The sequence below is a fragment of the Pomacea canaliculata genome, linkage group LG1, assembly GCF_003073045.1.
Source record: "Pomacea canaliculata isolate SZHN2017 linkage group LG1, ASM307304v1, whole genome shotgun sequence".
NCBI lineage: Eukaryota > Metazoa > Mollusca > Gastropoda > Architaenioglossa > Ampullariidae > Pomacea > Pomacea canaliculata.
This window is the reverse complement of record NC_037590.1, coordinates 16296099-16312540: the sequence shown is the minus strand read 5'-3', so window position 1 is coordinate 16312540 and position 16442 is coordinate 16296099. Positions and strand designations below refer to the sequence as shown.

Here is a 16442-nt window from a genome sequence, read left to right as displayed (position 1 = left end):
CGGGAACGTGAGAAGTAGAGTTAGCAACCTGCTCTAAGGAAGACGTCATCTTGTTCTCTAGTGTCACTACAAGAAGGCAAGATCTTAGTCACGTGACCTCAAAAAAAAAAGCTGTCCCGTAGCGGTCCTCGTGTTCCCTGCGGTTTTGAAACTTTTTTTTTTCTTTCTAACAACAGAGTGGAACTTGACACGTCACCTGTGTCGTGTTTAAGCTCTCATTCAAACCAACAAGCGGAGCAGCAGGTCACATTCCATGCTCGAGCGAGGCCAGACAGACGTGCGGCGTTGATAAGTTCACCTGCGTGACGAGGGACGTCTCTGTACGTCTTAGGACAACGACATTACAGGTGAGGCTGGTCTGTGTCTTGCAAGCAACTGCGTTGACGCGTTCATCGTCTTTTTTTTTATTGTCGTTCACCTACGGGATCCTCGGGGACTGCCAGCACGTGACGTTGATTACTTCACTGCCTTTGTTACATAAGGAGCCACTAACAACGGTAAAGAAATAACTCCCTCCTTTCCCTCTCATTTAATTTTGTGTGTGCGCGCATTCGTGCCTCTGTACGTGAATGTCCATGTGTGTGCGTTTGTTTGTTAGTGCATGCATGTGTGTGTCTGTGTGTACACATAGAGAGAGAGCTTGATTGATTGATTGGTTAATACCAGGGCCATTGCTCTATAGAGAACAAAATGATTAAAAACGATACGCATCACAATAAAAAAATAAAAGGGAGGTAAAAGTGCAGTTACCATACATATTTTACAAAATATTGAAATCTGTTTATACCAACAAGACTGTTTCTAACTTTAGATGTATAAAATAAATATAATTCGTCCACCACAGTTACTTGATATCTCACTGTCTCACTAACACGACCCTCACCGTCACAGAAGACGTTCTTACATACTAACATACTACTCGCACATATAAGTAGAAAGTTCCAGAAGAAATTATATATATCTCGAACGTTCTACAACAGTCTAGGCTGACGCAGCAATGACGTCATGGCTTCTAATCTTGCAACGTCTTCAGAGCGACATCTGACGTCGCTCGCTCCTTGTTGCTACGTGTGACGTCACTTACTATTAATGTGGCTGAGCTGAATGGTGATAGTGTAATGTCGTGTCATCAATAAACATCTACAACAACAAAAATATCCATTCAGGAAATGTTTAAAAAATCATGCAGAAAATAATGATTTTAAGCTTTCAAGTCAAAATAGAAGATCAAAATTGTGACTGAAGGACATTTCTTGGGAGGAGTTCTGCTTGTCACAGAGCAACATCTTTTTCATATTTGAAATCAGGATAATGACCTGTACAAAACCTCAAATGTGCGTCGAGATCGCTGACATCACGACACCCTGATGTGCATTGCATGCATGTTTGAATGAAGGTTTAGGGAGCAGGGTCTGTCAAAACAGCTGTACCTGTGGTCTGTGCCCTGGAGCATGGTGTCCTTCAGAGGGATCTGTGAGCTACTTACAACACTCATCGAGTTTCAGGCGAAGTTACCTGTTGTCTGGCTCACTTCACTGCGCTGTGTAATTTAAACTGGGAGAACAAAATAAAGTAGGTGACTTTTCCGAATGAAATACGCACATTGTTGCTGACGAACGAAAGATCCGACAAGCAACACATACTGAAACAATATAAATCATGCAACTGTTTATTTCTTTGTCTCAGACACCTGTGATGGTGCAGTCGATGATTTGTGTTATCTGCTTTTTCGTTTTTTTTAAATCGATAAAATGTAAAGGTGATATAATGTACTACTAAACAAAACATAACAGGTAATATCACCTACCTCTTCTGCAAGACATGTAAAATGTGACATCATGTATCTATGCCGGGCAGATGGCGGATGTCTTGAAGTGGATACAGGAGCTGGTGGGACACACACCCGGGATAGTGGTAGTGGGCTCCGCTGTAGTCGGTCTGCTAGGCTTCACCTCCTACCTGTGGAGCAGACCTAAGCCTCTTAGTTTCGGATTGGATTACGACAACCAAAGCTTCATTCTACAGGTCAGTGATTCTTGTTCTGTTGTTTCAAACGATCGACAGATTGAAAGGATGCAATGGTATTTTAGGGTAAGACGTGTTTCTGTCTTATAAAAGGTCTTATATATATATTACGTATATACATTACTCAGTCATTACTGTATATGATATATACAAGACCTTATATCATATACAGTAATGTATATATGTAATATACAGTCTAGTTGATGTCTTATATACGATAAACGGTCATAAGGACAGTAACCTGTAAGTGGTTCACTGTATCAACGGCACGGCTTATCGATGCCAGAACTATAGCAACCTCGTCAGACGTCAAGGATACCACCATCAGCAACCTTCCCTGAAGCGTTTACGTCTGTTAGAACGGAGTGCCTCGGAAAATACTTTGTCTTCTGCTGTATAAATAAAATATACCCAGTGAAATCCAGCAGCGAATTCGATGATTTGGGCATCCATTAAGCCATTGGTCCTCCCATTTAGGTTTCATGACTTTTTTTTTTTTAATCTATCACTCAGTGAATTTAAAATTAATCAGTTACGTCCGATAGAAAGAACCTTTGGAGGATTATAACAGTGTTCTGCTACAGAAAAATTCTGTGTTTCTAATGATTCGATCGATCACCTCTACTTTCTGTCTTTTCTCGGTCTTTTTCCAAAGGATGTTTCAGTGAGGTTATCGGTTGCATAATTAGGATCTCTTTGGTACCATCTACTGTATCCATACAGGGCGGAGTCCGTGCATCGCGATGGACGGGGCAAACTGGGAAGCTGATCGAGTATCTCTACGACGATGCCAAGACTGTCTACGAATGTTTCTTGCGCGGAAGACGAATCACAGGTCAGTGGTCTAGACACTTAATGGCGTCCTGCCGGGAATTCGTGTACTTTCAAGACAAGCTCTACATTTACGCCGTTTTTAAGTTATTTGTATCAAAGGTTACTTGGATGATGATTATGATGATTGATGATTAATGATGATGATGATGATGAGGAGGAGGAGGAGGAGAAGGAGGAGGAGGAGGATACATTTCCATATTGATAGAAATCTCAATGTGCTTTGACATAAACGGCTTAATAGTATCTCTCTCTCACACACACACACAAAAGACGCCTACACAAGAAACAGACACACGTTCACACAGGAGTGGAAGGTATGAAAGGAGAAAAAAGAAAGCCACCAGCTAAAGTGTTACCGGAAAAGGTGGGTCCCAAAGATATCAAAGGTGGTACCTGTGCTAGTTGATGGTGGCAAAGTATTCCAAACACTGGAACCAACGAGAGAAAACGATGAAAGCGAGAAGCCACCTTGTAGTGAACGCGAGTATGGACAGACGAGCAGTTCAGCTCACGGAGGAATGGTGTCACGTGATCCGATTTGCGCTTACGTATGACAATGTGTGTAGCATGGTGTTGGCCTCTTTGTAGCTGATCGAGCAACTTGTTGTGAGGCTCAGCGAAAAGAGAGTTGGAATAATCTAATGGAGACAAAACAAAACTCAGACACGCGTTTCTTGGTGGAAGAGACTGTTGGTTTACGTAATCATTGTCACGCAGCCATCCGGAATTGCTGCAGCAGCAACACACCATCGGATGCTTCAGCGCAACATTAAGTAGCAGCACACTGGCAAGAACAACCAGGGCAACCATGGCAAGATTTAATAGGACACTTTGGGTAACAACTCACTATTCCAGAGCTTGCAGGAGAAGAGATTGACAATCCAGAGAGTTTCGCCACTTCCAGAAGCTAAGTGATGCTAGACGTTCTGCTCACTACCAGGAGAAGGCTGATAAAGCAGTTTTGTTTTCGCTTTTTGCTACTTTCAGGAGATGGCAAGTGTCTTGGGACCAGGTCTGGGCCTAACCGAGAGTACGAATGGATGAGTTATAACCAAGTAAGTTTTATAACAGACGAGCGCTCTCATCTCCTTAATCTTCGGAAAACGTGTTAACCTGTCCACAAACTAATTCCTACAAAAATCTTTTTCGTTTGGGTTGTAAGCTATAAAATATGTTTATGTGAAGCGTACCTATTGAAGGACAGGCAATGAAGCGAATCGCTCTGCTGCATGGAATGGAAACATTTAACGCCACCTGTCTGTTGTTACTGTACCCTTGGGGCATTTAAGGGGGGGAGTACTACAGGCGCCTCTGTCTTTGTGCTCGTTCAAAAAGTTTTTGTGGTCTGTGCAGGTGTTTGACAAAATTCAGGCTTTTGGGTCAGGGTTAAGTCAGCTTGGACTAAATCCTGGACAAAAAAGTATTCTTGGTATTTTCGCCAAGAACATACCTGAGGTATACATTGGACTCAGCTGAATCATACATCTCTCTCTCGCTCTCTTATTTCTTACACATCACTGGCAAACCATATTTAAGACACACACTGAACTTTCATAGTGACTAAATAATTTAAAAAATTTTTAAATACTTCACGATTTTACCTTTATGTTCTTACAGCAAGTAGGGTTGTCTGGTGGCGAAACAGTTAGCACCTGTCATTAACACCTGTCATCAACACCTGTCCACTCACACTAGATGCAACACACATTTAACACGGTCCCGTTTCTGTACATTGGCCGAATGTTCACATGCACATTCACTGTATGTTCCTTGATTAGTCGACACGTTCTTGGCAAAGCATATACACCTACAAACCTAAAGACAAACCATTTTGCACAAACAACATTTCCCAAACAATAAAATTATTCATTTTGCAAGAATATGAAAGAATTTATTTTAAACATTTCTGTGCCACAGTGGACCATTGCCGATATGTCTTGCCAGATGTTCTCAAGGATCAGTGTGGCCCTATACGAAACACTTGGGATGGACGCCGTCACTTATGCCATCAATCTGTGTGAGAAGCTAGGTTTTGTTTTTATTTGTCTCTTGATCACTCGTGTGCACATGCGTATTTCTTCTTCTTGTTCCTATTCGCCCCCAGTGGAGCATAGGGCCGCAACCACACCCCGCCATCGGACCCAGTTCTGGGCGTCCCTTTCCAGTTGAGACCATGTCCTGCCAGCTGTCTCCGCCTCTCTATGGACTGATCTCCTCCATGTCTGTCTGGGTCTCCCAACCCTGCGCCTCCCCTGTGTGTTCCAACCCCGAGTTTGTCTTGTTAAATTGTCTGCTGGCATTCGTAAGATGTGACCGATCAAGCCCCACTTCCGCTTCTTGATGTCTTGGCTGGCAGCTTTTTGGTTGGTTCTCTCCCATAGGTCTGTATTGAAGATCTTCTCGGGCCATCTGACGTTGAGGATGCGGCGAAGACATCTGTTGACGAATGTCTGTATCTTGTTGGTGATGGCATTTGTTACACGCCATGTCTCAGATCCCTACAGAAGGACTGACTTTACATTTGTATTAAAGATGCGGATCTTGGTGTGTAAAGATAAAGCCTTGGAGTGCCAGATAGGTGGTAGGGTGTGGAATGCAAACATGCGTATTTATGTGTGTGATATTTTTACTAATGTATTTGCTTTGATTGGAAAAAGTTTTATTCCCTTAGAACATTTCAGAAATATAGCGTTTAGGGGTAGTGTTGGGGACAAGTGCTATAAACTAGTATGAAAATGACAGATTTGTGAGCGAACTCATGTCCACAGGTGAGATCAGCACTATTGTCTGCGACACGGTTCAGAGGGCAGCTGCTCTTTTGAACAAGGCCACGTCCATACCCTCCCTCAAAGTCATCGTCTTAGTTGAAGACATCACCAAGGAACTCCAGGATGTGGCTGAGGCGGCGGGTGTCACGCTTGTGAGGTTCAGTGATGTGGAGGTAGAATTTTGTAATTCATTCAAGAGATCATTGACCTTTGACTTTGCAGTCGAGCTGCAGCCTATAGAACAGTTACCTAACAAACATGTAATGTTGAGCCAACGTGGGGCTTTTCCTTGGCTACAGGACTGAGAAGTCATTGGTAGCCAACATCATTATTCCATTAAACCTGGAAGCAGGCTTAATTAATACCTCCTGTCCCTTTACAGGCACCATTGGAATCGGTCAATATATACTACATACTAAAGCTGCAGCAAACACAACATCACTTTGCTCTCTCTCTCTCTCCTCTAAACATTTTAGTTAACCCTCTGAGAAACGTGGGATAAAAAGTTCTTACATATCATAGCTCCCTTTTTTTTTTTGAAAAAAAAAATCCTTATCTGGTGTGAGTGCACAAATGCATGTGTACATGCAAGTCGCCATCAGCATTTCATGATTTTAATTATTTTATGTAGAAAACAAGTTTTAGACTAAACCATATTCATTAATTATTTTCAATTTTTCTTCAGGAAATGGGCAAAAAAGATTTACAGAACCCTGTGGTAGGTTACATATTTAGGATAAAATCATTTTTTAATTTGCTACTAAATTTTAACATGTAGATATTTTGAAATATTTTAAGTTGCTTATTAGGTAGGTATACATTTTATACAGTTCAATACCTGATCTTGCAGTGATGTAGCCTTTAGTTACACTTACTGTTATTTGACATTGAACCCACAACAGCTGATTTATATATTGTATATTTGTACTTTATGCCTTATTAGTTCCGATGAGAGTAAGATCAAACAAAGTTCTGAGGTATTTCCATAGAAAGTTGCATAATACAGATCCTTAGGAGAGACCAAGAAACTGTAGCTGGAGATGAAGATACAGTGACAATGACAATGATCTAGAGACAATCTTTGATGACAATCCTATATATGGAAAAACCATACAAAATGTCTGTAACCATATGCAATAAATTTATGGTATAAAAATGTTGTAATTTAAACATATCAAAACCTCCAACAGAAAAACATTGCTCTCAGAAAATCCAGTGTGTGGATGGGGGTGGGTACTAGTGCTGTTTAGATTAGAGATCATCTAATCATGTAAAGAACTGATGATTGTTATTTTTCTATCATATGCAGCATCCAAAGCCTTCTGATTGCAGTACCATTGTGTTAACGAGTGGTACAACAGGTAAAGGAGTTGTGGACATCTGCACTTGAAATGGATTTGAAGCTGTTGTTCTGTTTTGTTACCTTTCTCTCCAGACCTTTTAAACATTTTTTCTCACTATTAGGGATATCTCTTATACCACCCTAAGTGTCTTTTGTGTGTATGTGTCTGTGTGTGTGTGTTGGTAGCAGTAACAGCATATAAATTATGTATTGACTAAGAGTTGTGACACATTCTGAACCCATATATTTGTAGCTCTTTGCAACCTTATTGTGCTATTGCATACATGAGAGTTATGAGTACACAGGTGCTGTCATGACCCATATGACTTTAAAGACCCTGACTTTATGAAGGCCATCTGTTTCACTTCCCTGCATTCTGTGACGACAACTAGGTGATCCAAAGGGTGTAATTATCTCTCATCTCAACATGGTGTCAGACATGTCTGCAAGCTGCTTAGTTCTGAAGGTGAGTTTCTCATCTACCGATCCTCCAATGGAGAAAACATTGAGATAATCACTCAGTTCTTTGACATTCAGCAACTGCAGATTAGTACAAGTATATAGAAGAGCTCTATAGCAAATAAACTCATCAATAGAAAAAGAAATGCCAGCGTGATATTTTTAGTTGTTCACAAAAAGAGATTACCATTTTAATTGTTACTCCATGTCGGTCATACTCTTGATTTGTGCTAGTTTAGAAGATCTTGGTGAAGTCTGATGATTTCTGTTAGTTATTTGTACTTATCTGCAGACATTTCAAGACCTTACTCCTGATGATTGTCATCTGTCCTATTTGCCTCTGGCTCATGTCTACGAAAGAGCAAACCTGGTAAGTGATGTCCGCCACTCAATAAGCCAGCAAGAGAGATAATATTTGAACCTATCTGATAATAAAATATGCTTGTCCATTGTTATCATACATGTAAAAGAATAAATTTTGCTGCATTATTCTTTTCATTAGACAAAGAACTACACAGTACTTGTGTAGCAATGTTATCATGGCTACCAGACAAAAACTAGACAGGTGAACGCCTATAATCAGGTGTATTGAGATTTGTATGCTTTCAACTATCTCTTTCTGCATTAAGAATGCCAGCTTTAAATCATAATAATAAATACATTGAAAAATAATCAAGGGGACAAAGCCTAGCATCCATCTGAGTGGCTCATCATGCCTAGAGCACAGTATGTGGAAGGTACATACCAACCTTCCCTCTATCTTTGTCCTTGCTTGGACCTTGTTTGTTGGGTGGCCAGGAGAAAGGAGTTCCCAAGTTACATACTTAGGGTAGCCTCAAACTAAGGATAAAGTTGAGCTCATGAACCACCAGGATGTGGCAGCTCCCCTTACACCATACAGGGGGAAGAAGATTACTTCCTCTTGTTTTTTTTCAGTTTCCTTTCTTAGTGTTTCATTCTCCAAGATATACTTAAGCATTTTATTGAACAAATTTTCTGCTCATTATTTTCATTTCCAGGTTGCACTTCTATGCCATGGATCTCACGTGGGCTATTTTTCTGGGGACATCAAACTGTTAATAGATGACCTGCAGGCACTGAAGCCAACCTACTTCCCAACTGTACCACGCTTGCTCAATAAAATCAGGGATAAGGTAAAATAATAATATGAAAACTAGTGTGATATGAATGTGCATTTAAATGATCAGACTGAAGACCCAGTTAATTATTGAGAAATATTGTATAGCAAATTAAGACTGTTGTTGACTGATAAAAGAAGCTTATCAATGACAAATGTCAGTCTACTAACACTTCAATGGAAAAGATCTGGATTGTACAGGTGATCAGCAGTGCTGAAAGCAGCAAAGTCAAGTCATTCTTTCTCAACTGGGCCCTCAGAAGCAAATTAGCAGAAGTCAATAGGTTACTATCTAATTTTTTCCCTAAGACAAAAAATTTATATTACTGCATATATTGTAGTACAAATTAATTTATTACTCTATTACTTTCAAAGGAAAGCTTAAAAAGTATTCAAGATGATGATTCTTTGAAAAATAACCTAGCTCATCAAAGCCAGTCATGTCAGGGCTAAATCTGTTTTCATGTCAAATGCATTACAGGAATTGAAGTAATACTTCTTTTAATTCTTCATATACATTACTACTATTATATCTTGTTCTTCAGTTTCTGACATTCTTTTTAAAAATCTTTATCATTAGCACATTAGATTACATATTACATATCTTTGTTGTCAAGAGGAAACTTTTTCTCCATTACAGGGGTATCATTCGAAGGAACAGCATCTGGGACAAGTTGATATTTGGCAAAGTTCAGGAGCTGCTCGGTGGGCGTGTTAAAATTGTCATCACTGGTTCTGCCCCTTTGTCCCAAGATGTTAACAACTTCATTCGTTGTGCCTTTGGATGCCAGGTTAGTTACAGCTGTCAAAAATTAAACTGCAATGGCTGATGATTCAAATTCAAAACTGAGTTTTAGTTTCCTTGAAAGTATGTATGATAATCACTGTTGCATAGTTTCATGTCATACTTTTTAACAATGAAGCAAAAATGTTACAGCTGGTGAGGACATAAACTTGTGTACTTAATCAGTTAAAAAGTAAGATTATGATGGCTACTGTCTCTCCCAGGTTATTGAAGGCTATGGGCAGTCTGAGTGTACAACTGTTATCACACTTCAATCTCCAGGTGACCCTGTCCCAGGTACATTTATTAATCACTTGTATTAACTCATGCATGGGTGAAGTCTTGTTCTTGTTCTGATCAAATTTATCCAATAAGTTCAAAACTCAGAAATCTGAGATTTCAAATAATGTCAGTTTTCTGCTGTACAGGTCATGTTGGAGGACCCATTGCTTGTAACTATGTGAAACTCATTGATGTGGCAGAAATGGAATACTATGCCAAAGATGGCATAGGGGAGGTAAAATGATATTGTGAGGCAGTTTTCCTCTCAAATAAAGACAAAGCCACCACCTAGCTCGTTGCCAATGAATATGTACATTAAAACTATCTGTCTATTCATATCACAAGTACAGCATTTTCATCATAAACAGTTGCCTGTATGGGGCTTTCTGACAGTGGGGACCACTGAACATATCTCTCAATTACAGAATAGTTTCTTCACTGCGTCAACAGTTCACCACTGTGGGGATTGTTCCTTTAAATAGATTTTAATTTTCAGGTGTGTGTTAAAGGTAACAATGTGACTTCTGGTTACTACCACAACGCACAGAAGACATTTGAGCATTTACATCTGATGGCTGGTTACGTACTGGAGATATTGGTGTCTTTCATCCTGTATGTGAATGAGAATATAAATCTGTTCTACTCTGTCTTGAAGCTAATTTTTCTTGGTTTCCATGCTAAATGTGGCAGCTAATTGCATGTTTCTGAGTACTGTGATGGCTTAAAATCAAAGAACATTTTAAACAAGGATTAAGAAGAGCTATAGCAACGACTGCCTGTCAGGCCATCAGTTAAAAACAATATCACCAACACTTGTTACCTTATGACCACAGATCATTAAAAAGAACATATGCATTTGCAAAATTTGCAATTTATTAAGTTAAATTTAAAATGCTAGAAGCTATGACACTGAAGTATTTTTTCTTCATCTCATATACATATAAGAAAATTCATAATAATCCTTACCTTCAATAGTAACTTTTATTCTGGTATTATGAGCCACCCTATATTGGTCATTTTGCAGAATGGAACCCTGTCAATTATTGACCGCTGCAAAAACATCTTTAAACTTTCTCAGGTCTGTGCAAGTCATTGTTTCATCAGGTCATTTGTCTAAAATTGCAACATCATCCTGCCCACCAGCATGACTGTCCATCAGTCTTACAAGTGAAATGTACCACCTGGCTTGTTACAGCAGCTTCAATCACTTATAAGTGTATTTTGCATTTTGCTTATCCTTCGAGTTTAAGAATCAGTAATTATTAATGTTCGCTGAAATTTATGTGTGTTGTACTCATAAGTTGTTTTCTGATTGATTTAAAGATAGATGCATGGAAGGATTAACCAACATAGAAATGCATTTTGTCATTTACAGGGAGAGTACATTGCACCAGAAAAACTGGAAACAATCTACTCACATAGCAAATACGTAGCACAGTGCTTTGTGGATGGCAACAGTTTAAGGGTAAATATTACTGCATTATGAACTCTGAGATCTGGTACTAGGACACAACAACAGTGATGTAACCTTTTACCTTTCCTGGTAATAAGAAGAGATTTAAACTGAAACAAACATTGATCAGACTGTACACTTAATAATAATGACAACTTATATAGCACCATGTCCCAGCCCTAAGGACAAGCTCATTGGAATTTACAAAAAAAAAAACACCGCCAAAAAACACAATGAAACCTGTAATCAAGGCTGCAAATCCTTCAATTCACACCCCTGTTCCAGTCAGAGAACAGATGATACAGGTGTAAATTTACTGTTTCCTCTCATAGAGTATAGTTTGCAGAATGCCTCTTTGAACAAAACCATGAGTCCACAAAACAAAGGAAAGAGTGCAAATCCACTTATAAAAAATACTTTACACAAGTTTAGCTTACCATCATCATTCATCGCAGATCCATTTGCTTACATACATTATTCTGGTCTGGTGCTTTCTGGATTGTAAAAATATTGCTGTAATCTTATGCAGAAAATTATATTGTGGAAGAAAAATTGTCGTTTTCTAATGCATGTTGTTCTTTATTTGTATAATAAATGATTAATTTTTTGAAGCATAAGTGCAAACTTTTGCCGCGTTCAAATTAGTTAAAAAAAAAACTATGTATATAATTACTGCATAAATATTGTGTACATAGTCTTAAGCCAAATCATACAATTCCATTCTTCTTCTGTAGCCTTATTTTGTTCATAAAATTATTCTTATTTTAATGAAGTCCGTTATTTGTTTATATATATATAAAGAGTACATATTAGTCATATTGCCCCTTTCTCAAGATATTTTGCATTGTGCACAGAGTTACTGTGTGGCAGTTGTTGTGCCTGATCCTGATGTTGCTCAAGTGTGGGCTAATAATAACAACTGTCCAGCAGATATAAAACAACTGTGCAACAACAAGGTGTGTGCTAATGAAAGCCTGAGAGTGGTACATGCAAAAAAGTTTCTGCATGTTTAAAGTGCATGTGTGCTTTTATTATACACATATAGTGTACATATTTTTTCATCTCTTGTATTTGAATGCAACCAAATGAAATCAATTTTAATTTTAGATATCCTAAAATATTTTCTATTCATTGCATTTGCAACATTTTTTTTAATGTCTTAATTCTGATTCCTTAGAATCTGAAAGACACCATTTTGAAAGATATGCTGGATGTTGGGCGTAAAGCTGAATTAAAAGGGTTTGAACAGGTATTGTATTTGCTGTTAATTGAATCATTATGCCACCCACCATATTTCTTGTAAAAGATGCTACATGCTTGACAACTCATCACTTAGGTCAAATCTAAATCACAGCAGACCAAGCTTGAGTACTTTAGAAATTGAGATAATCATGGTTTGTTATAATGATAAAAGGGATCAATCAGTATCTGAATTATTAATTTAGTACTAAGCGACCTGACAGCATGCACAAAACTAGTGGCATCAATGCAGTCACAGGAATACAAGATGAGTGTTTAAATCCCACATCTGTAGTTGATTAGTGCAAATTGTGATAATCTTTCTAATAATTTTTCCTTTCTTTGCAGGTCTTGGATATCTGTCTAGAGCCCGATTCTTTTAGTGTTGAATCTGGTCTTCTGACTCCAACTTTCAAAAACAGACGTCCACAACTCCGCAAACACTTTGCCGACAAAGTGGCTGCAATATATGCAAAATTTGCAGAATGAAAATGTTTTTATCCATGAAACTCAACTTCCACCTAATTATGGGCAGCAATATTCACATTCATCAGTATCTTCTTTCTTTAAACTGGAAATCCATCTTAACATAAATATTTCACAACTGTCCAAGGTTTTCATACTAACATATTCGGTTAGTTTGCTTCAACCTCAAGGAATGATATGCAGACTGCATGAGAAAGACCTCTTCCTACAACTTCCACCTTTCATTGTTTTTGTTTTTGTTTGTTTAGTCCTTGTTACTCCTTGAGGAGCGCATAGGGCCGCAACAACACCTCATCAGCGGACCCAGTTTTGGACAGCACCTTTCAGTTGGGCCCATGTGGTTCTGATGTTCTTTGCCTCTCTTTCTACTGTTCTTTGCGCAGGGTGTGTCCTATCCAGCCCCATTTTCCCTTTTGATGTCTTGGCTAGTGGCATTCTTTTCCACAAGCTGCTGTTGGAGATCTTTTCAGGCCATCTTATTCCTAGAATATGGGATAGGCATCAGTTGGTAAAGGTCTGGAGCTTGTTGTTGATGGTGTTTGTCACTCTCCAGGTTTCAGAACCATACAGTAGGACTGCCTTCACATTGGTGCTGAAGATGCAAGTCTTACTGCGGATAGATAATGCCCAGGAGTTCCAGATGGAGCATAGGCTGTTGAAAGCATGCCTGCTCTTGTTGATGTGGCTTTTGATGTCATCGTCTGCTCCACCATCCTTTACAATGCTCCCCAGATACACGAAGCAGTCTGTTTCCAGGATGATGTTCTCTGCTTAAAGTTGAATTGGGATTCCTGCTTGTTGATTCTCATCACTTCGGTCTTCTTTCTGTTGACCTTTAAGCCAGTCTTCTCTGCTAGCTTACTCATTTTGGTTGTGCATATTGTTGCTGATGAGATAGAGACTAATGTCATATGCGAAGTCCAGGTCCTCTAGCTGTTTGGTGAAGGTCTATTGGATACTGGTGGTGTTGTCTTGCACATAATCCAGTCTATGACCAACTTTTCATTGAGCATTGTACAAAGTGTATCCTATACTAGACAATGTCTTATGTTAAAGAAAAACAAACTTGAAAAAAAATGCAACCTTTGAAGAGCTGCACCAGCAGACAAGTATATGCTTCATTTTTTACTTCTGTATATTTTAAGTGTCTGGATCAAACCAGAGAAACCAAGTATGCTTTCAGCATTTACTGACTTCAACTAGCTAGAACATAAACATTTGAAAGTAGTCATTCCATTTGAATCCATGTTTTTGGCTTTCAGGCAAAGAAACAGTACAAGCAGTTTTCATTCTGGATTTTTTTTCTGGTGTCGAAGAAACATGATTACAGACTGATGCTTCAAGTACACTGTAGATGATTGCAGAGACTTTAACTGTTACTTCTACCCATACCATGCAGTGGAAGTATTCTTGTTTTGGTGGTCAGTAATGCTTAAAATGAAGAGTACATCATTGATGCTAAGATGAGGCTCAGTCTGGTTATGTCAGCTGCAAGCATACTATGCTTATAAGCAAGCTTTGTTGGGTCCCAATAAAATCTGATTTTTCGTTGTTTTGAAAGGAACCATGCTTTAGTTATGTGCATCACATGTTTATAAGCAGATTGTAAAGTATGAAAACTATGTCTATGTCGAATTGCACTGTTTCTGATGCTTTAGCATTTCTGCATATTCCCTAAAAAAAATGTTTCTAGTACCAGAGAGTACCACTTTACAAATATTTACATTCATATCATACTGATAATAAACATACTATTATTACAAAAGTAAAAATTTCAATATCTTTTTACAATATATCTAGCACTATATCTAGTACAAAATAAAACTAAGAAATTTCAAGTATCACACATTTTTAAAAAAATCACATGAATATTGTTCACATTTTTTTCTTGTTTTATTCCCTTCAGATATTGAAACATTCAAAGTATGATGCAAAAATGCATTTTCTTAGTCTGCAAAAGACACATGGCAAATGTATGTTCATATGGCTGCTATGCACTTTTAGGAAGCTGCATGATGCTAAGAATACTTTTTCCTGCAAGTTTGCATAGTTTCTGCCAGTACTTCTCGTAACTGTACGTGCATTGGTCATAAAGTCATGAAACTATTCTTAACTGAATTATAAGCTTTCAAAGCTGTATTTGCCTCAGTGACAAAACTGTTGTAAGCGAAATTCCAAAACTTTATTGAAAAGTTCAAGAACAACTGCTTTGAAAAATATATTTATGACTGTCTTTACACTTGCACAGCAAGTACGAACATTTCGCTGACAAGCCTTATTATGCTTCCACACATAAATAAAACTCACACTTGTCACATTCCCTGCCCCTCCCCTACTCTTTCCCTCTCTGAAACATGTACTCCTGCACGCACAGTTACACATACACACATATACCTATACATATATGAACACAACTACCAAAATGTCTTGAAAAATTCCTGATGAATTTTCTTGGGAGAAATTTTAAAAAAAAAAGAAGACAGTTTTAAAAGAAATTTTTTAAATAAACCTTCAGTTCAAAGGTATAATACCTACAGTTTCCTTAAATTTGTTTAAAAGGAGGTTTGAACATTTTTGATAAACTTAGATGTCAAAGCCCACAGCCATGATATGAATGAACCTGTACAGGTGAAGATACGATAAAATCTTTACAGGTGATGCTAATAAAAGATCTGAGGACATCACAACCATATTGCTGCAGTTTGAAATGGTGGTCCCATGTACAAGTATTTCTATAGTTTCTTTTTTAAAGTGGTTGCATATGTGTAGGGTTTGTTTAGAAGAATGGTATATACTAGTGCAACAAGTCCTTTCACATTACCATATTGTGCTTTACATGAGCTTATTACCACCATCATCAGTCCAAAACCAAATGGTTTTTGTGGTGACAGATGCACAGAAAATGCTAAAACAAATACCTAACTTCTGATGACAAAATACAAGGAATGCTTCACGCAATCAGAAATTTTACAAAAAAAAAAAGCCATAAAGTTGAAATGTCTCTGGTCTCTTTTTAAGAATGCATTTGCATGATACAGTCAAATCTCCCTACTATGCCACCCCTCTACTATGCCACTCTCGGTATTATGCCACTTTTGCTCGGTCCCGACTATAAATTCAATGTAAAAAAAAATTTACTATGCCACCCCTACTCTCCCTACTATGCCACTTTTTTTGTGACTGTTACAAGACACAAGTTGTAAAATTCCGCGCAGTGCTCGATTACTAAACTGTATGGTAGTGTGGGACATCGCAGTTAGGTGGATGGAACATAGCACGCACACAGGGAGGGTGGAGGCTGGCAATGTGGGGGGGGGTGGTCGCTAGCCGGGTGACAGTCACGTGACAGAGGGAAGGTGTGAGGGAGTCGACTAGCGACAGGATTCAGGTGCGCGGATGTGGTTGGAGGGGTGGAGGATGAAGAGGTGAGGGGAGAATGAGAGGAGACAGCTAGCGAAGCCGACGATTCTTGAGAGCTTTGGACCAGACCTGGGCAAAACCGGCCGCCCGCCAGTATATATACTATATATACAGTATTGTAAAACTGAGTTAACTATATTAGTCCGCCCTCTAAAACCATCCCAATGTCTCATGCGGTCCTTGGGAAAATTAATTGCCCACCCTGCTTTGGA

General features: G+C 38.7%; 1 protein-coding gene across 1 annotated transcript; it reads left to right on the top strand.

Moving 5' to 3' along the window:
- Positions 1-353: 353 nt before the first annotated feature.
- LOC112573457 (long-chain-fatty-acid--CoA ligase 5-like) lies at positions 354-13143 on the top strand. The gene is given in 23 exon segments (XM_025253848.1): positions 354-497; positions 1858-2025; positions 2749-2860; positions 3847-3914; positions 4213-4314; positions 4777-4876; positions 5628-5800; positions 6313-6345; positions 6937-6988; positions 7362-7435; positions 7721-7798; positions 8448-8582; positions 8768-8850; positions 9207-9357; positions 9575-9647; positions 9779-9867; positions 10129-10195; positions 10198-10244; positions 10657-10710; positions 11008-11097; positions 11940-12041; positions 12263-12334; positions 12673-13143. Coding segments are annotated over 22 exon segments (2064 nt in total). The 5' UTR covers positions 354-497; the 3' UTR covers positions 12814-13143.
- Positions 13144-16442: the final 3299 nt, after the last annotated feature.